At 38.1% G+C, this 21048-nt stretch overlaps 2 protein-coding genes and 1 long non-coding RNA gene across 3 annotated transcripts in view; 2 read left to right on the top strand and 1 right to left on the bottom strand.

Annotated features, from left to right (window-relative positions):
* LOC138158808 (small ribosomal subunit protein uS12) overlaps nucleotides 1-21048 on the top strand; it is a 334707-nt gene that overhangs the window by 129969 nt on the left and 183690 nt on the right. The gene's annotated exons all lie outside the window — the stretch shown is intronic.
* The window catches only part of LOC138158809 (uncharacterized), a 327121-nt gene that overhangs the window by 211585 nt on the left and 94488 nt on the right, over nucleotides 1-21048 (bottom strand). The window contains exon 3 of the long non-coding RNA XR_011167726.1: nucleotides 12873-13057. This is a non-coding gene — a long non-coding RNA (uncharacterized lncRNA). The remainder of the gene's footprint in view (nucleotides 1-12872; nucleotides 13058-21048) is intronic.
* LOC138158806 (small ribosomal subunit protein eS4-like) lies at nucleotides 17859-19113 on the top strand. Its single transcript, XM_069085046.1, has one exon. It carries the CDS (start codon nucleotides 18042-18044, stop codon nucleotides 18831-18833), a length of 792 nt encoding a protein of 263 aa, XP_068941147.1. The 5' UTR covers nucleotides 17859-18041; the 3' UTR covers nucleotides 18834-19113.

Below are 21048 nucleotides of genomic sequence, written 5' to 3'. Positions count from 1 at the left end.
GAAAGAAAGAAAGAAAGAAAGAAAGAAAGAAAGAAAGAAAGAAAGAAGGAAATGAAGAGAGGGAAGAAAGGGAGGGAAGAAAGGGAGGGAAGAAAGGGAGGGAGAGATGGAGGGAAGCAGGGAGGAGGGAGAAAGGAAGGAAGAAAAAAGGAAGGAAAAGAGAATAGACACACATATATGATAGATAATAACTAGGTGCTCAAAAGTAGATACAGCTATAAAGACAGATTATTTGGACATAGATACTAATATAGATCTAGATATTGATAAATATAGTTCTATCTTGGACACAAACTAGAAATAAACAATGAGTCAGACCCAAAATTTAATAGAGGGAGGACTGGGAAATTACAAAGTTCTCTTAATGAACTCAAGCTTCTCCCTCAAACAAAGGCCCATCACATCTTTTTAATGCTAATATTTTTCAAGTGTTGTCATTTGACTGTGATTCATTGAACATTATAGTCCTGGGAAAATTAGAAATGAACATCATTCAGAGGGCAATGGAGAAGCACAAGATGGATTGGATGTGGGCAGACTTCAAGACAGCACAGACAAGGAATTAGGAAGGGAAAGCAAGGCAGAGGATGTATATCACCAAAGATTCCCACAATTGGAACAAAAAGGACATGTGGTGAGTACAGTGGAGAACTATAAACGAAAATACCAAACCTAAAAGCACAGTAGACTGGGTGTACTTCACACAGGGGCAAGGAGATCTACACAGCTCAATACATTGCTGTATTGAAGTCTAAAACTGGTCCAGATAGAAACATACATTGCCTTCTTTATGCCTCATATAAAAACTAAATATGGCCTATGATTAGCATTATTTTTTAGAGACAATGTTATACATATATATGCATGCATGTGTATGTATGTGCGGCTAGATATAGATATACAATATATCTTTTCAAAGAGACCTCATTTATTTTTTTTTAAAGCAATCGGGGTTAAATAACTTGCTCAAGGTTACACGGCCAGTTATTTCTGGGTGTGGTGCTGAGTATCTGAGCCCGGATTTGATCCCCAGGTCATCGCGACACTGGAGCTGGTGCTCTTACTCACTGAGCCACCTGGCCACCTCTGATGAGAATATTTGTTTTGGGTTTTTTTTTCTTTTTGGAGGGCAACTGGGGTTAAGTGACTTGCCCAAGGTCACACGGCTAGTTATTGTGTTAAGTGTCTGAGGCCAGATTTGAACTCAGGTCCTCCTGACTCTAGGCCAGTGCTCTATTCACTGTGCCACCTAGGTGCCCCTAAAGAGACCTCATTTAAGGAGTTGTTTAATATATTCTGACCAATACCACAAATTACAATTTTAACGATGACTCTGAGTCATCAAGAAAAGAGATTGAATTTTATTCAACATTCCTTATTCAGGAGGAAAAAGGAAGTATATAATGCATTTTGGAAGATTTCCATGAAAAACGGTTGGTTGGCATTTTAGAAGCATTGGTACTTAAAGGGATAAGTTTCAGTTAACTAGAAAATTCATTTATAAGAAACACTTCATTTCCAGATTTTCAGCTTATAAAAGAAACATTATAATATTTGGTTTATATCTTCCTCGCATGAATGATACATCTTTCGCAGCTCCAAAGTCCCTGGAAACATCATGGGACCGCACATCTGGTTACTCTTCCTGGCTGTGCTATTTCCTGGGACACTGTGAGTTTTACTCTGTTTTCATCCAACAACAACATGTTTAATTAGGGTTGGCTACAATAATCTAAATGCCTTGACTCATTGCTCTCTGGCCACTTGCTCTATACTCTTGCTTAGCCCACCCCAGCAGGTTGTCCCCAGCTTATCTCCTTTTGGTATGCTTCGTTATGGGAGAAGATGAGAGCCCTGCCATGTCCTGGAAGCTATGAGAAAGAGATACATAGCTGCATAGAACTCCAGGTAGTAATTAAAGCGACCTAGAACAACTCTCTTCTGCCACAGTCCTTGTCACAAAATTTGTTCACTGCTCATAAATAAATGTTGAAAAAAATGTCTATGAGAGATGGGGGAAGGGAGGGGATAAGAAAAGAGGAGGAAAAGGCAGTACTTCAAAGTAATGAAACTACTTTTTATCACACTAGAATTTCTACATCTAAAAAGTGCTGGCCATCCAAATAGTCACTTGGGAAGACTACACTTGTTCCAGTGACATTGTCCTTACTCAGAATATTTTTGGAATTATTTTTAGAATTGCTTTTAGAATAGTTTCCAAGTCATGAAAGAAAATTCAATCCTATTCTTTTACAGTCTCATTTAGTTGTGACTGTTTTACCAAGAATAATATTACCCAACTTGGTTATCCCTCCTCTGCTCCCCACCCTATTATTCACCAAATGGCTCCAGATCATTTCTTGTTATTTCAAAAATATATGATGAAGACTCGTACCAATGAAGGTATAAAGAATTTCTTGAAGATTTTGAAAGCAATTTTCTCACCCGTAAAATGGGGGTAATTCTACTTGGTTTGTCAATTTCACAAGGTTATTGTGAGGATCAAACCAGATAACATATGTGAAAGTTCTTTATACTTAAGTGTTGTCCTTCAGAGAAAAAAATAATGCTGTACATTTATATAGCACATATAGATCTTAGCTGTGCTAAGTGACAAGAAAGGCAAAAGATTGTCTCTGCTTTCAAGGAGATAACAATCTAATACCAGAGAAAACATGCCAACATTTATGGAAAATCTCTCTGTCTCTGCCTCTGTGTGTGTCTCTCTGTCTCTCTGTGTCTCTCTGTCTCTGTGTGTATATGTCTCTCTATCTCTCTCTGTCTGTCTTTCTGTCTCTGTCTCTTTGTATATATATACATATATAAAATATATGTATGTGTATAAACATATATACATACATATACACATTTATACATATAAATATATATTCTAAATGGGACATAATCAATAAAGGGAAAGCATTAACATTAAAGGGGGGGTCAAAAAAGCATTCTTGTTGAAGGTGAAATCTCAGCTGGGATTTGAAGGAAGCTGGGGTGCAGAGATGAGGGGAGAGACCATTCTAAGCATCAGGGACAGCCACTGACAAAGCCCATAGTCAAGAGATGAAATGTTTTGTGCAAGGAACACCGAGGCCAGAATTACTGAATCATAGGATACATGGGGATAAGTAAAGTACAAAAAGACCAGAAAGGTAGGAAAGGATCAGGTTATAAAAGGCTCTAAACACCAAACAGAGGTTTTTATATTTGGTCTTGGAAGTACTAGGGAGTCACTGGAGTTCATTGAATAAGAAGGTCTTTTGGTCAGACTTGCACTGTACAAAAATCACTTCAGTAGCTGGGTGAAGGATGAAGTAGAGTGAGGAGAGATTTGTGGCAGGTAGACCCACCAGCAGGCTATTGCACCAGTCTTCATGAGTTCAAATCCAGCCTCAGACAATTCCTAGCTGTGTGACTCTGGGCAAATCACTTACCCCTATTTGCCTCAGTTTCCTCACCTATAAAATGAGCTGGAGAAGGAAATGACAAACCACTGCAGTATCTTTGCCAAGAAGACCCCAAGAATAGTATCACAAAGAGTCAGATATGACAAAAATGACTGAGTGATAACAAAAATCATAACTTAGAGAGGAGTAAGGAAATCTCCAAAGTTTTCTAGAAGAATAAGCTATTTCCTTTCTTTATTTATTCCAGGAAGACTAGAGAGTTACCTCTTTCACCAAGTCTAGACAATGAGCTTTGTTTTTGTTTTCACTTCCTCCCTATGGCAAGCATATTCCTCTGTATTTGTTGCTAAAACACTAATAGATTTTTAAGTTTGTTTTTTTAAAGGACGGTGAAGAGGACAAATTGCATTTCTTTGGATGTCTTAGAATGAGGAATTACTTAGAAGTGGAATCTAAGTCTAACATTCTAAAAAAATAAGCTAGAACAACTTTTAGACTGATGCCATTTGGTTCCATAAGGCAGAACTGAATAGTATCAATGGGCAAAAAATTCGAGGATGGAGATTTCAACATTTACTCACAAGAACTTCCTAAAAGTTCTAACTGCTCTAAAGCAGAATGGATTATCATCTCCAAGTAATGACTTGCCTGTCCATAATTGGAACTCTTCAAAGAGAGTTTGGATCATCTTTTATCACAAAGGTTATTGGGGGATTGATAAGGTCTGAGTTATTGCTAAGGCCCTTCCATCTCTGAAATTCTGTGATTTTGCCTCTTACTTTCCCACTCCTTGCTCTAGGACTGGTGAGTTAGGTTAGCATCCTAAGATCAGAAGCCGAAGGAGAAACCTAGAGTAGCATTTATGTATTTCCATCTGATGTTAACTACGTAAAGGTTCCAAGGACATTTATCTCTTCTCCGAATCTGACACTGAAGAAATGGCTCAGACCTTAACCTCATTTAATCTTGAAAAAATGGAGGGGTTTGCCATATGTGTGTGTGTGTATATATATACATGTTGCTTTTTGGAGGGGGGAGGGCAGGGCAATTGGGGTTAAGTGTCTTGCTCAAGTTCACATGGCTAGTGAGTGTTAAGTGTCTGAGGCTGGATTTGAACTCAGGTCCTTCTGACTTCAGGGCTGGTGCTCTATTCACTGTGCCACCTAGCCACCCCAGGGTTTGCCATCTTTAAAGTGCTTGTAGGCTGGACTTAAGACATTCAGAAAGCATATTTGAAATCCCACAAATGTTAATTCCCCAAAAATGTTACCACAGAAAAAATCCAATAAAAAGTACCACCACTGGGACAATGTATATGAGGCTGACAAAAATAAGTGATAACATTACAAAACCTAGTCACAGAACAGTAAACAGGAATAGACACAGAGGTTATAAATGAACAGCAACAAAAAAAAGTCAGAATGATAATGTTTTCCCAAATAAAAAATAAGAAAGGTGACTGACTACAAATGCATTCTTATCTGCTTGTAGCTTGGAAATTCTTAACCTTGGCAATGAACAAGTGACTTATTGCAAATTACATTCCAACCAACTACCAGCACATGAAGGCTTTCAATCAAATGTCTGCCCCCAGTAAAATTAAATGAAATACTGAGAACAAGGAACATTCATCATCATGGAGCACTGTTATTTATACCTTTAAAACAAATTTCCCTGGTGCTAAATTGATATTCTGAGAAGTTGAAATTTTTCTATTAATCCAAAGAATGGAAGACTAGTTGATAAATATTTCTAAGTATGTCGTACTTTTCAAAATTGTATATAATCTCATCTATAAAGGTTGCAGTTGTAATAAATAAGTTAGTGAACTGACATAGAAAACCTGTTCTTTTCCAACAATTCTCCTTCCCAGTCAACCAAATGTAAAACATCAGAATTATTTTCCTCTCTTCTCTCTTATGGAACCTCTAAAGTCATAGACTTTAAAGCCAGAAGGACCTTAGAAATCATCACAAACAAAGACACTCATTTCATAGATGAGGAAACTGAAGCCTAGAGAGTTGAAGTTACTTACCCAAGGTCATACAGTCATTGTCAAAGCTGAATTTGGGTTCAAGATCCACAGATACGACATATTGATTTTTCCACTTCATCATGCTGCCAGTCAATTACCAAATCCAGTTCATTCTTCCTTGGAAACACTGACATTCCCATTCTGAGCTAATTCTAGCCTCTCTTCACTTCCAATTCATTCTATGAATCACCATAGAAGTCGATCTTACTTTTCAATATTAATTTCATCACATCACCCCTCAGCTCAAAAGCCTGCTAATTCCCTGTTGCCATTCAAATACTTTAATATGAAATTAAGTCGTCTCTTCACAATGTCTTCCCACCTTCCTAGCCAGTTTTGTCTTCCAAACTTCCAAAACAATGTTTCCCAAACCACGATGGGAAGAGCCCAGCTATTCCATGAATCATGAAGAGGATTAAATAAGAAAATGTCAAGGCAAGTAACATTCTAAAATACTTCATGTGAAATGATTTGATTGCAAATACTTATGGCATACAGCAATTTGGGTAACAGCAGCAACAACAAAGAAGACAATTTTGCTATAAAATTTTTCCAACCCTTCTTTATCTCAAGAGTATTTCATGAGGGCGGCTAGGGGGTGCAGTGAATAGAGAACTGGCTCTGGAGTCAGGTTCAAATCCAGCCTCAGACACTTAACGCTTACTAGCCATGCGACCTTGGGCAAGTCACTTAACCCCAATTGCCCTGCCCTCCCCCCTCCAAAAAGCAAAAATAAAATTTAAAAAGGGGGGGGAGAGTATTTCATAACCCTAGGCCCACATTCATGGGTTCTGTGAATATATTTCTTGTAGCCAAATAAATTTGTAAAGAGCTGGTATGATATGACCCTCTCCTTGGCAGGTTCTTCAATGTCTCCTACATAAGCCATGTTCATTACTACATCCAAACCTCTGATCTCATTATTCTCATCAGGAATTCCTTTCCCCTCCATTAAGACAATATACATCTAACCCATCGTTCAAAGCCTAGTTTGAGTCCCAAATCTCAACGAAGTCTTCCATACTCACTTTAGCCTACTGGAATGTTTTCCCCTGTGTCATTCATCAGAGTACTTAACTGTAACTAGCATTTGTACTTAACTGATTCATGTGTTGTCCCTCCAGCCAGAATAAGTTCTTGTAGGGTAAGGATTCTATTTTGCATATGTTTTACTCCACCCCCACCCCAGAACTAACCAGAGAGCTATTCAAATAAGTACTCAAAAAGTTGTTGAAAAAATAAGTGAGCATAGGCATCTTTTAACTTTGCTACCAGTGAATATACTCCCCAAAGTCTGTTGATTAATGTTTAACAATCAACTCTCTGAAAAAAAGAATGTATGCATGACACACTTTTAAGTCTAATCTGCATTAATATTGTCTACATCACTTTGTTAAGTCTAGACAATCAATAAAACAACAAATAAAACACTGACTTGTTGAATTCATCAATTTCCAAGGAATACATGCTAACACTAAAAATTTAACAATTGATTCTCCGAGCCTATTTGAGCTGGCTCCAGCACAATCTTGATTCCCCTTGACCCAAAGAGAATAAAAATCTAGTAACCAATTCAGAACAAGATCTCTACTAAGATTAAGACCAGTTATTATAATTTATTGTTTCTTACTTGAATCTCTTTCTATGGGAACCTCATTATTTTCTATCAGGACTTTACTGCAGAATACAAAAGTAACCGATACCAAATGGATCTAAACCAGCATTTTAGAGGTGAGAAGAAAAAAAATTTCTGAACCCCACTACAAACCCAATAAAGCAGCATAGAGCTGTGTAATAAGGCAGGATAGAGCAGTAAACAAAATCATGAAGACCTGGATTCAAATTCAGTTTCACTCACTAACTAGCTGTGTAATAATAAACAAGTTGTTTAGCCTCTCTTTGACTCAGTTTCCTCATCTGTAAAATGATGGGAACATATTTGTGTAGGGGCAACCACACTGGCATACCCAGGATGGCTGCTACCGTGTTTCCCTGATAGTAAGACCTATCCCGAAAATAAGCCCTCCCCTTACTGTGTAAGATTCCTCTAAAATAAGCCCTCCCCTGAAAATAAGCCCTATTGAGATTGCTACTGTAGTGAAGGTGATCCCCTGTGCTACACGCTACATTACGGTACCCTCTGTATGCACCGTTCCCCTCCCCCCGGTGAAACGCATGCCGAGCTCCGAGCTGCATCCAATCAGAGCTGCAGCAGTGAGCGCGTCATCCTGTTCTTCCCCAGTGATTTGCTTGCTGGCGCCATTGAGAGCAGTGCCACAGAGGAGAGCTGAGGCAGGACAACATAAGCCCTCCCCTGAAAATAAGCCCTCTGGTGTTTTTCTTTCCAAAAAAAATAATAAGACAGTGTCTTATTATTGGGGAAACACGGTAGCACAGGCTCTTAGATTTGCTTTACTAGTAAAGATAGCTGTTCAAGGGGTCAACAATCTTTTTTACATTCACTAGTTCAGGAGAAAAGTCAGCACCCTGAACTTCAGAGAAAATACAAAGAAAATACAAGCAGAGAAATAAATACCAATAGATAGGACTTCTAATTGTCTGAGAAATTAGCACAGATCAACAGACAAATCCACCTGTCTGACCAAGGTAATATATACACTTACCAGAGAGAGAAGCACCAACATCTGGGTTTTTCAAAGCCATGGTGATCTTTGATAGCTACCCAGGGTCTCATATGTTCAACTCACAAGAACATTCTTCCAATGAGTAAGCCCCAAAGCAAATGCTAACCTCAGAGCATATATATCCTTTTTAGAGCCAGAAGGCATCACAACCCTAATGACTCAGTAACTAATTAGAAACTGACAAAAGGTATGAAAGTCTTACTACAAGCAAGCCTCCCCTAAACAAGCTTCCCTTAATGGGCTCCACATGAGGTCTATTAGTGGGCAGGGATCTTAAATCCCATGAACATTACAACATCTTAAATCCCATTAACATTACAATTTGATGATTTCTAAGGTCCTTTCCAGTTCTACATTTAGGGTCCTATGATATATTATATATATTTTTATGCATAGACCACTGATTTAGATTTGATTCATTCATTTGCTTTAATTTTTAGCAGGATATACTTTTGTTCTATATGCCTTGTGAGGAAGAGTCAGTTGCTTTCATAGGCAAACCAAGTTGGCAATCAAGGTCACCCTTAAGTGGAGATCATGTGATTTTAGCAAAGTCCATTGCTTCCCTCAAACACTATGCCTTCTTCACCCACTATTTAATGCTAGAAAGTGTACCTTTGGAGCTTTAGCTTTTTTTTAACTTAAGGTACCCTCTCCCCCACCCCACCCAGTATATGCAAATATTCCAGGGGACAAGTAACATTTTAAGAAGTTTTCTACCATTTACAGAACTGCTGAGTTTCAGCTCTTTTCTTTGAATAAGATTAAACAAGGCAGATGGGAAAAAGAAAATGAAAGCACTGTAAACCTGAATGGGGTCAGGAGAAGGCAAATTCCCCTGGAGGGAAGCAGAGATTATGTTGTCTAGGGGCACTAAAGATAAATTGTTTCTCCTCTACAATCTTACCTGTAATCCAATTTCAGTGAGAGAGTGAAAATGTTAACTACCTAGAGTCAAATTAAACAGGATACCATGGAGGGCAATCACCTTAGCCATATATATATGTATGTATATTCTGGGAAGGATTAAGGAAGCAAAATTAAACATTCAGTGGCCCCAAGCAACTCTCTAAGACCACAAATTATTAGAGATATTTTCCTCAGAGTTCTCTATATTAATAGAATTGAATCCCATATGGAGAGAAAGACAGAGGCAGACAGACAGAAACAGAGAGAGACACAGAGACAGAGAGATATTGATTTTGAGTTTTCAGGCAAAGTCCAGACCTAGGCAATTAAGCAAAATTGGTCAGGTGTGTGTCGTCCTTCCTGCATTCTATCTCCATGTTCCCCCTGCTCCTGTCAGATCCAGGACCACCTAGTATAGTACTGTCTAGCCCTGAATAGATCTCTAGTTCAGTTATCAAATTTTAGTTTTGTATCCCATGCCTCTGCCACGTGATAATGATAACAGGAAAGACTATGTACATGAATTCCATGTAAATATGGTTCTAGATATAACCGTGAGATTCTTGAGAAATTTAAGTAACGAGTAAAGATTTCAAGCTGAGGCCTAGGACTTCCAAAACAGGGCAATGTCCAAGGTTTGTGCCCTGATGATGGATTTATTAAACAAATAAAATAATCCCTGCCAATGTTAGCTTATTATGTTATATCAATTATAACAGAATTATATTACATTAGAATATATTCTATTAATATGTTATATGACACACATGCAAAAATACAATGAATAATAAACTATTATAGCAATACATAATAACTTAACTATAATATCACAATATATAATGGTAAACATTATCATAGTAAGTGGAATATTATATATTATATTATAAAATTATGTGGCATATGCTACATATATTATATATCATATTATTTATTATAGTAATACATGTCATAAAATATATACACATGTCTTATATACCATAATATAATAATAAACTAGGTGCTATACTGTCATAAAATGCAATCACATGTTAATATAATTATAGTCTAACTACAATATTCTATAATTTTTTTAATTCCAACTATAATACAGTTATTATATTCTTAATGTTAGTTAACTAATATATTATCCTTCCTAGACAATGTCTAGAATAAATATAACGTCATAGCCTAAATAAAATCCACTTAAGAGCCCTTAAAGAGTGATGTATGCCATATAATGAGTGCTTAAAAAATGCTTGTTTGCCAATTGACTGACTGATGTTCCTAAGGTGGCAGATCATTAGATGAGATATTTACAGGGAAATAGACCCTTTAGCATGTATCATATAATAGCACAGGCTACAGTTTTCGTCTATTAGGTATAGTGTGGTCAATATTTTACTCTGTGTAGTTTATTAATTTTATTGATGCTAAGCCAAAAGAACAAAGCATTATATACAGTATCCAAGCATCCTTTTGTCTTCCCCTGGGGTGGGGGAAGGGGGTTGTCTCTATTCTGCCCAGGCCACATATCTAGGGCTTGGTAAAATAGAGCAGATTCAGAATGGAGGGAGAGTTTTCCAGCTGGTGGGCATTCAGAACTATTCTGATTGAGTAAATCCACACTGACTACACCTCTTAGCCTAATATGATAAAGATGGCTGCCCAGAGAGAGGCAGGCCTGGGGAACAGAAGGCTGCCCCCTCTCTCTCCAAGCCACCAAGAGTTTGGCTGGTACTTTGCCTGTGCTGGCTTGGGAGTTTGCCTGACTTCCCACTGGCTTCCCTAACGTATCTCTGCTCCTCTCCCTGCCCCCATAGATCTTTCTGTGAAATTCTGACCTGCATAGATGACCTTCCTTATGCTGTTTGTTTGTTGTTTTTTGTTTGTTTGTTTTGTTTTATTCTCTTTATCATTGATCTTAGTTCCCTTTTCCAATTTTGCATGCTGAATTAATGCTGAAATGAATGAAAAAATGAATGCTGAAAACTATCTTTACATGTAATTGGAAAAATAAATAGTATTAAGTATTAAATAAATACTATTAAGAGAAAGAAAATAAATATATTACCATCTTATCAAAGGATGAGAGAAGTTTTTTTTAAGAAGTAGGGAAATTTGACTATGTTTTGCATGCCGCTGGGAAGGAGCCAGTGGGGATAAAAAGACTGAAGATGCATGAGAGAAAGATGATTGATGGAGCAAGGCCCTTAGGAAGATGCAAAGTGATGGGATTCAGGGCACAGAAACAGAGGTGAACCTTGGCAAGAAGGAAGGCCATCTGTTTCTCTGACACAAGAGGAAAAGGAGAAAGGAAGAGTTCAAGAAGCTAAGATGTTTTGATGTAGGTATTCTTGCAAGCTCCTTCTCAAACTGAAAAAAAGAAATAATTTACTAAGCACCTACTGTGTAGGGAGCACTGTGCTGGGGTGGGACCAGAGTCACAGAGACAAAGAAAACCCAGATATTTTCAGATCCTAACAGAGCTATTACTGGGAATCCCAGCACCTGGGGCAAAGCCTGGGAGAGTCAGTCCAAATGCAGGCACGATCACACCCAGAGAGAAAGAAAGAGCTGCTTCCTACTTCTTCCCCAACCTTTAATGGCCCATGACTGTCCTTTTACCCTTTCCCAGGGCCCAATTTCCCCCATCGAAACCCTGAAGGAGGGAAAACTGATGTATTGGCTACTATAAGAGATGCCTTCCCTTACTGAAGGAATCAATCAATCAATCAATCAACATTTATGAAGTACATACTGTGTGCCAGACATTGTGCTGAGTAAGAGCTGAGGATACAAAAAAAGACGAAAAGCAGTACCTGCCCTCAAGATTCGATTATAATCTAATGGAGTCCCATAGCAGCTCCAACCACCTGTAGCCAACAAATAAGCTTCCTTGTCCTCTTCTAGGGCCCAAATTCTGAGACGTCCCAACCTTGTGGGAATGCACATCGATAGAAGACTGCAAGGCACAGTGACTAAAAGCACAAGGCACGCAATTAGTAGTTAGTGAAGATTTCAAGATGGGGCCCGAGGAGGAAGATGACTGCTCAGAATTTCAGTACCCTGAATGGCCATGTCATTCAATTTATGTGTATATATGTATATACACATATATATGCAAATATATACATATAATGCATATATATAAAACATATAATCCAACTTTCTAATTTTACAAAAGATATAATTAACTAGTTAGGGTCACCCTTGGATCAACTAATATATACAGAAGTAAATAGGTTATTGGAGCTCAATATGGCACTTCAATGTGATACCTAAGGACATTCATTGGTAGTTCACACCTTCGATATAGTGGACACTGTTAATACAGATTTAAGTGAATATGATTCCTAAGGGAACGTGGCACTTGGTTGTTGCGGTTGTTGTTCGGTCAATTTTTTCAGTCTTGTGGAGTCTTTTTGACTCCCCCATTTGGGGCTTTCTTGGCCAAGATACTGAAGTGGTTTGCCATTTCCTTCTCCAGCTCATTTTGCAGACAAGGAACTGAGGCAAACAGCATTAAGTGACTTCCCCAGAGTCACAAGTTAGTATCTGAGGCCAGATTTGAACATGGTACATAAAGCTTCAAATGGTTATTCTTCCAGAACCTCAGGTCATACAAGGAAAGATGATGAAGAGAAATCCTTGCTTTAATCTAGGGGTCTTAATTTTATTTAGTCCCTAGTGTAAACTCCAAGTGTTCACTGGCTAAATCTCTGGGGTCTGTGAACGTAGATGGAGGAAAAACACATCTTTATTTTTACGAAACCTCCTTTTTATCCTAGGTATTTTATCTTATGTATTTGAAAACAATTTTCTGGTAAGGGCTCCATAAGCTTCACCAAATTGGCAAAAGGAGTTTATGAGACAAAAAAGGTTAAGAATCCCTACCTTCATCCATCTTTTCCTTGGGCGAGATCAAGCTGTAACCTTGGTCTGTAAGCTAAAAGCTTCAGGGTGACAGAAGAAGGGATAAAGACTGAAACAAACTTCAGGCCATCTGGATATTCTCTCCTGTGATTCTATCTGTGGGAAATTCTCCACCCATTGGATGTTGATGAGGCCCATCTATATAGCTGTTGATATAAGAGCAAAGCACACATGAGACAAGGCTTCTCCCATTTCCCAAAATCCATAATGATTTAAATTAAATGTGTCAGATTGTCATAGAAATATAGAGCTTGGAAGGGACCTCAGAGAGTATCTACAAAATTAGTTTCACAATGGATGCATTAGGAAGGGTTTTACACATGATCACAAAGTGATAGAAGATATTGAATAACAAATGCAAAACTTTGGGATCAGGTCCTTTTCAAAGCATCTGGAGGTGCTGTGAGAAGGGCTTCACTGTCATCAGTGATGGAAAGGAGTCTTGAAGGCCATCCACCTATTTAATATCCTATGAACTTTAACTTTAAAATGAAATGATGGTGTTACAGGGTTTTGCATTGCACAGGTAGGTGGCACAGTGGATAGAGCACTGGGCTTGAAATCAGGAAGACTTATATCTTTCTGATTCAAATGTCGTCTCACACACTTACTAGCTGTGTGACCCTGGGCAAGTCCCTTAACCCTGTTTGCCTCATTTTCCTCATCTATAAAATGAGCTGAGAAAGAAATGACACCAGGGAATGGCAGACCACAGAAGGAATTTTAGAACTTTCCCTGATTGAAGAGTCATGTTCTTCTTCCTTTAGTTATTATGTGTACCTGGCCCGATTAGATTGCCCATGGAATAATAATAGCTTATGGTACTTTGAGGTTTACACAATGTTTTCCTCACAATAAACCAGCAAGTTAATTAAAGTAACATTATGTATCATCTCAATAGATGCAACAAAAGTCTTTGATGAAATACAACACTTTTTATGCTAAAAACCATACAAAGTATAGGCATAGAGACCTTTTAAATATCATAAAAAGCCTATGTCTAAAACTATCCAAAAATCTAAAAAAAGCAAGTATTATTTGTCATAAGGATAAATTAGAACCTTTTCCAATAAATACAGGAATGAAGCAAGGATATCCACTCTCCCCAATATTATGTGATAAAATTCTGGAAGTGCTAGTAATAGCAATAAGACACAAGAAAGAAATTAAAGATATAAAGATAGTTAAAGGGGAGATTAAACCATCCTTATTTGCTGGTGACATGATGGTTTACTTGGAATATCCTAGGGAGTCAACAAAGACACTAATTGAAACATACTAATACATTATTGGTAGAGCTGTGGAATGGTACAATCATTTTTGAAAGCAATTTGGAATTGTGCAAGTAAAGTAACTAAAATGTCCATATCCTTTGATCTGGAGATTCTATTACTAGACCTGTACCACAAAGAAGTCATTGATAAGAAGAAAGTTCTCATATACTCCAAAATATTTATAGCAGCACTTTTTGTGATAGCTAAGAATTAGAAACAAAGTATATCTCCATCAGTTGATGGATGGCTAGTGGTCAAACAAATTATGATACATGAACGGAATGGATTGCTATTGTGCTGTAAGAAACGTGTGTGATAGATACAGAGAAATATATATATGAAATATGGAAATATCTACATAAACTGATGCAAAGCGAAGTAAGAAGAGCCAAGAAAACAATATACACAGTGACTATAACATCATGAATGGAAAGAAAAACTACACACCAAAAAATCAAAAATAAATGGAACAAAATTATAACGATCAAGTAAGACTTGAATGAAGAAATATGAGACGATATTCCCCAACCTATCCCTTTAAAGAACCTGTGGGAGGTCCACAGGTGTTACACATTGCACATGTTTTGGGACTTTTTCAACATAGTAATCAGTTGTACTGACTTTTTCCCCCCTCTCTTAAAAAAATATACTATTTGACATATAGGATGGATTTCTTTGAAGGGGGGGGAGGCTTGGGATAACTGACAGTGTAAGAAACAGAAAATGTCAATTAAAATTTTATTTTTTAAGTGAAATATTATTGTCCTCATTTTACAGTTAAGGAAATTGAAGCTCAGAGAGATAGTTTACCCAAGGCCACATTACTAGTAAGTCATCAGCCAAGACCTAATTACAGGTCTTCCATTTGAGGGTTTTTTTTCCCCTTCTACCATTATTAAAGTAGGTGTGTATTTGTGTGTGTGTGTATATGGGCATGTATGTGTGCATATTTCTATGTGTTTCCATTTTGTTAATCAAGGTAATTGATTTCGAAATAAGTTAACAGAAAGAATGGAAAACAAAATAATCTAAATTATAGCAGAACATATGGCTAGTCCCACATGCTTACTCAGAGTCCTTTCACTCAGCAGTCTAACCTCAGTTTAAGAAATTAATATGGAGGGGCGGCCAGGTGGCTCAGCGAGTAAGAACACTGGCCCCAGTGTCGGGATGACCTGGGGATCGAATCTGGGCTCAGATACTTAGCGCCACACCCAGAAATAACTGGCTGTGTAACCTTGAGCAAGTTACTTAACCCCAATTGCTTTAAAAAGAAAAGAAAAGAAAAGAAAAAGAAATTAATATGGAAGCCAAGTTCATAGCAGCTGAGTGGCACAGAGGACAGAGCACTTGGCCTGAAATCAGGAAGAATTGGTTCAAATCCAGTCTCCAACACTTATTAACTATGTGACCCTAGGCAAGTCACTTAACCTCAGTTTCCGCATCTGCAAAATGTTGTTGTAAAGATCAAATGAGAAAATAATTGTGATGTGTCTGGCACATAGTAAGTGCTCTATAAATGTTAGCTATTATTATTATTATGCTGCTACCCAAAAAGAAAAGTCATTTGGAGAGCTACAGATCAAGAAGAGGATTAGATAAATTTCAGACATATGATTAAAAATGAATAAACCACATAGGAGGACTAAAGATAGGAACCATGTTTATGTCTAAGATTATTCAGAAAAGATGAAGACATAATGAGGAGTAACAGACCCTACTGACCAAAGGTGGTGGAGAGTCATCTAACCTCAGCAATTGGAATGTGGCTTCAACCATTGGCTCCTCACCAAAACAAGCACAATTTACTATTACCCAGAGATGCACAGGAAAAGTATTGTCTGTTAAGCAACCGAATCACTGGAAGCTATGATAATTCCCATTATCCATCCTAATGAAAAGTTATTCTTAAAAATCTCTTCATGTTTCACAAGAGCCACATGATTTTAGCAAGGCAACAGATAAAACAACCACCCTATGACTAAAAAATATTCTCCAATTTAAAAAAAAAGTATTATGAGCTAGGTACAAAGACACAAATGAACAAGCCCCTGAACCTCAAGGAGCTTACATTCTATCTGGGGAAACAACATGAAAGTATGTTTAAAACAAAAACTAATTTGGGGAGAGGGCATTAACAACAAGGAAGATAGAAAAGGCTCCATGTAAAAGTGTCACTTGAGCTGAATTTTGAAGGAAACAATTATTTCAAGAGGCAGAGATAAAGGAATTAATTTCAGGCAAGGGATCAACCTATGAAAAGGCATGAGGTATGGAATAGAATGTTCTGTGTGAAGAAAGAGAGGAGGAGGAAGAGGAGAAAGAAGAAAGAGAAGGAGGAAGAGGACAAGGAAGAAGTGGAGGAGAAACAAGAGGAGAAGAAAGAAGGTAAGAAGAAGTAGTTAGAGGAGAAGGACAAAGAGGAGGAAGAGAAAGGAGGAAGAAGAAGAAAATAAAAAGGAGGAGAAGAAAAGGAGAAGAAGGAAAAGGAGGAGGAGAAAGAGAAGCTATTTTGGCAAAATCATAAAGTACTGCAAGGGAATTTTATATCCAAATTGTGATTTATTTTAAGGGCCAAACAGAGGAGTTTGTATTTCATCTTATGGGCAATAAGGAGCCATCAGGGTTTATTGAATAAGGAAGTAATACAGTCAGATCTATATTTTAGGAAACCCGCTCTGAGAACTACATAAAGGATAAATTGGAAATGGGTGAACCTTGAGGTACGGAGACTGATAATAAAGCTATTACAATAGTCCAGGTGAGAGAGGATAAGGAATGATAAAGGTTATGAGTTACAAGGGGGAAAAGAAGTAAACTATCAAAATTTCACCTGTGAAAGGCAGCATGGAATACTGGACAGAAAACTGGCCTCAGAGTCAGGGAAACCTGGATTCAAGTCCCAATCTTGACACATACTGGCCATATGACCATTTTCAAATCACTTAACTTTTCAGTACTTCAGAAAACTCTCTAAGACTAAAAGTCAGAAAACCAGTGCTGGCCTGCATTGTTAGAGGGAATTTCATTACTGGACATATCCTAGACCAATGAAATTAGGGCCTGGTTAAAAAAAATTCATGGAAACCAAAGGTTTCCCCTAAAACATAAATTCAGATAATGAGAAAGGTTTTAAGCAAAAATCTTCAAACAAGGTTAAAGAATTTTAGGCCCATAAAACATTCTTCCAGAATATGGTATTTTCTCTCTCCTTCCCTGAGATCATTAAGTGAGCATCAGACAGCTCCTAGACAGACAGAACCTAGATCCGGGAGCAATGTTTTCAGGGATGATGAGGATTAATTAGAATTCATACCAAATCATAGCTTGTTTTTTTTTTTCCAGGTTGCAGGTTGAAGAGTAGGTGTTAATTTAACTGGCTGACTTATAGTCTGTAACACCTAAGGATTTCACATGCTATCACCAAGCTTGGTTTCAATTCCCAGCTCTGAAAAAGGCAGAATCCACACAGAAACAGAAAAGCAGACCAGGTATAGCAAAATGCTCCAAAAGTTTATTGTTGGCTTTAACAAAGAACTCAGTGGTTCCAGGTGTGTCCGTACAGCCACAATAATAGGTACATTCATAATCCATGGAAGTAAACTCAGTTTATTATTTGAGCTCATCCCATGCTTTGGGCATATATGTTTACCTCAGGAGTTGCCTGCGTCTTGCCTGAGTGAAACATAACAAAAAAGTTCTTCTCCTCTTTCCGCAAGGCCTTGGGACCGTCCGGTCGTGCTGCTGGTAAATACGGTAAGGCCCGAAAGGGTACAGTGAATTGGCCAAACACAGATGGAGCCTCTGATCCGACAGCTGAGTTAAGTTCCCATTTTAACTCAGGTTCACTGTAACCATGGCTCGTGGTCCCAAGAAGCATTTGAAGCGTGTAGCAGCTCCAAAGCATTGGATGCTGGATAAGTTAACAGGAGTTTTTGCTCCAAGACCATCAACAGGTCCCCACAAGCTGAGGGAGTGTCTCCCACTCATCATCTTCCTGAGAAACAGACTGAAGTATGCCCTGACTGGAGATGAAGTAAAGAAGATCTGCATGCAGCGATCCATCAAGATTGATGGCAAGGTCTGCACTGATATTACATACCCAGCTGGCTTTATGGATGTCATTAGCATTGAGAAGACGGGTGAACATTTCCGTCTGGTTTATGACACAAAGGGACGCTTTGCCGTTCATCGTATTACAGCCGAGGAAGCTAAATATAAATTGTGCAAAGTGAGGAAAATTTTTGTGGGTACAAAAAGTATTCCCCATCTGGTGACCCATGATGCCCGTACTATCCGTTACCCAGATCCTCTGATCAAAGTGAATGACACAGTTCAGATTGATTTAGAGGCTGGCAAGATCACTGATTTTATCAAGTTTGATACTGGTAATCTATGTATGGTGACCGGTGGGGCTAATTTGGGTCGAATTGGTGTGATCACAAACAGGGAGAAACATCCTGGCTCTTTTGATGTTGTCCATGTAAAAGATGCCAATGGCAATAGTTTTGCCACCAGGCTGTCCAACATTTTTGTTATTGGCAAAGGTAATAAGCCTTGGATCTCTCTTCCCCGAGGAAAGGGTATCTGCCTTACAATTGCTGAAGAGAGAGACAAGAGATTGGCAGCTAAGCAGAGCAGTGGCTAAATGAGTGCAGATAAGGATTTGTAGGGTTTCAGTCAAGTTGAGATGTTACAGTTTTTAACAAAAAATGTGATTACCCTACAAAATATAAAATACACAAAATAAGAAATAGCTTAAACAACATGGTCTTATAAAATGAAATAGAACAAGCCATAAATGCCTTTCTCTTCTTTCCTTGGATTAGGGTACTGTGGGTATGAATGTTGCATAAAATGTTAGAAGATGTAGCTGTATCGCTTTTGCTTAACTGCTTTTCTTTGTTACATTTTCTTTGTTACTTTGGTCTCTGATTGGAGGATGGGGAGAGGACATATCCCAAAATGGCTGATGTGAAAACAAAAGATATCAATAAAACTTCAAGAAAAAAAAAAAGTTCTTCTTATTGATTGTAAAGTTCTCCAGATTCACAGATGATATTTTACTAATTGTATCAGGGCCTGAATCATTCCAAAGCCTTCACAATGAAATCCACTGCAGTGGGAAAGAAATTGGTTTAATAATCTATTTGAAATTGGTTTAATAATCTATTTGAAATCCATTTGAAAAACAAAATGGATAAAAATCAAATGCTTAGAAATACTATGACAGGTAACTAGAAAAATGGCCTGTAGAATTGTCTATCAATCACTAAATATAATTTGGACAAGTCCTGAAACTAGACAATGAGCTTAGTCCAGACTCGAACAGGGAGAAGAGCCCTGACCAGGTGGGGTCACAGAAACTGAAATAATGCCTTCAGTGATCTTCAACAGCTCATTGCTGCTGCTACAAAAGCCCTTCCTCTAACCTCAATGTTCTCCAGATGATGCCATATGACTGAGAAGCAAAGAATACCATTATCTTGGGAAAATTAAAATGACAACTCACCCAAAAGGAAATAGAAGGATGTCTGGTGAGCTTAGGTGGCCTGAATCATATTAACAAAAACCTGCAGATGAGAAGGGACATGCTACTAACAAAGATGGCTTTGAGCAGAAAAAGTAGCAGAATGGCTATGGAGCAAGCATGAGAGGCCACAATTGGATGGCCTGAGCGGTGCATTGATATCTGCAAGAGATACTAAAGCAATGGGAAGTCCCTGAATTCATTGGGTAAATTATCTATGGAGGAATTATGGGAGAATATGGCCAAGGATGGCAAAGTATGGGGGTACACTGGAGAGGGTGTGGTCTGCTTCACTGGGAAAAGAGCAGATTTCCTAAAATATAGATCTGACTGTATTACTTCCTTGTTCAATAACTCTGATGGCTCCCTATTTCCCATAACATCAAATGCAAACTCCTCTGTTTGGCACTTAAAATAAATCACAATTTGGATATAAAATTCCCTTGCAGTACATTAGGATTTTGCCAAAATAGTTTCTCTTTCTCCTCCTCATTTTCCTTCTCCTTTTCTTATCCTCCTTTTTCTTCTCTTCTTTCACTAAGGAAATCTCAGAGTCGTCCAAGTCCCAAGGACCATTTTAGTCACATTTACTAAGAAAGCCTCTTTATGTAAAGGCGAAATTTAGACAACAGCATTGAAGTATAAGAATTACTCACTCCTCAATCCCGCTAATATTTTTCCCTGCTGAGGTACTTTATGGTATTTTGTCCCCAAATCCATTGGTATGGGACTCTCTCTATGTGAGGGGTGTGGTGAAGTTGGCAAGACTGGGAAAGTTCCAGCATTCTTCAGTCTTCCAGACTCTTCAAATGTTGAGTTACTTTGGGCACTTCTGACTTCTAGCTTCCAGAGGAAAGATAGAAGAGGCCAACCCACTGCAGGTTAGTGAAGGAAAAGATCCTGTGGGAAGACACAAGAGGAATCAGCAGTCTCTATTGTGTCCCTGTTCCCAGTTTGCTACTCTAGAGAGTTTGGGGAGTTTTCTCTTGGATAAACTCTAGGACCTTTTCTTGGTTGAGATGGGTTACCTCATTCCTGAGAGAGCTCCTTCACTCTAGATTGTCTGACATATACATACATGTATACATATGTGCACATGTATATGCATACATGTGCATGTATGCGTGTCTATATATGTGTGTTCTCTGAATTTGGATAAATTAGTTTTCTTGGCTAAGTGCTACATGTATTCATTATATAGATTGGAAAGGGTTCAAACCTTGGGTATAGAGCTTGGGGTCTCCCAATAATGAGTCACACTAATCAGAAGTTAGAATGAACCTGATCTTATCCACTAGACAAATAAGCAGGTAGATAAAATTCTAACCAACTA

Source organism: Petaurus breviceps, unplaced genomic scaffold, assembly GCF_028583685.1.
Source record: "Petaurus breviceps papuanus isolate PSGF00001 unplaced genomic scaffold, PetGlider_PUasm1.0 175, whole genome shotgun sequence".
In the NCBI taxonomy this organism is placed as follows: domain Eukaryota; kingdom Metazoa; phylum Chordata; class Mammalia; order Diprotodontia; family Petauridae; genus Petaurus; species Petaurus breviceps.
Note: the sequence above shows the minus strand (reverse complement) of the source record. Positions and strands in the feature narration are given on the sequence as shown.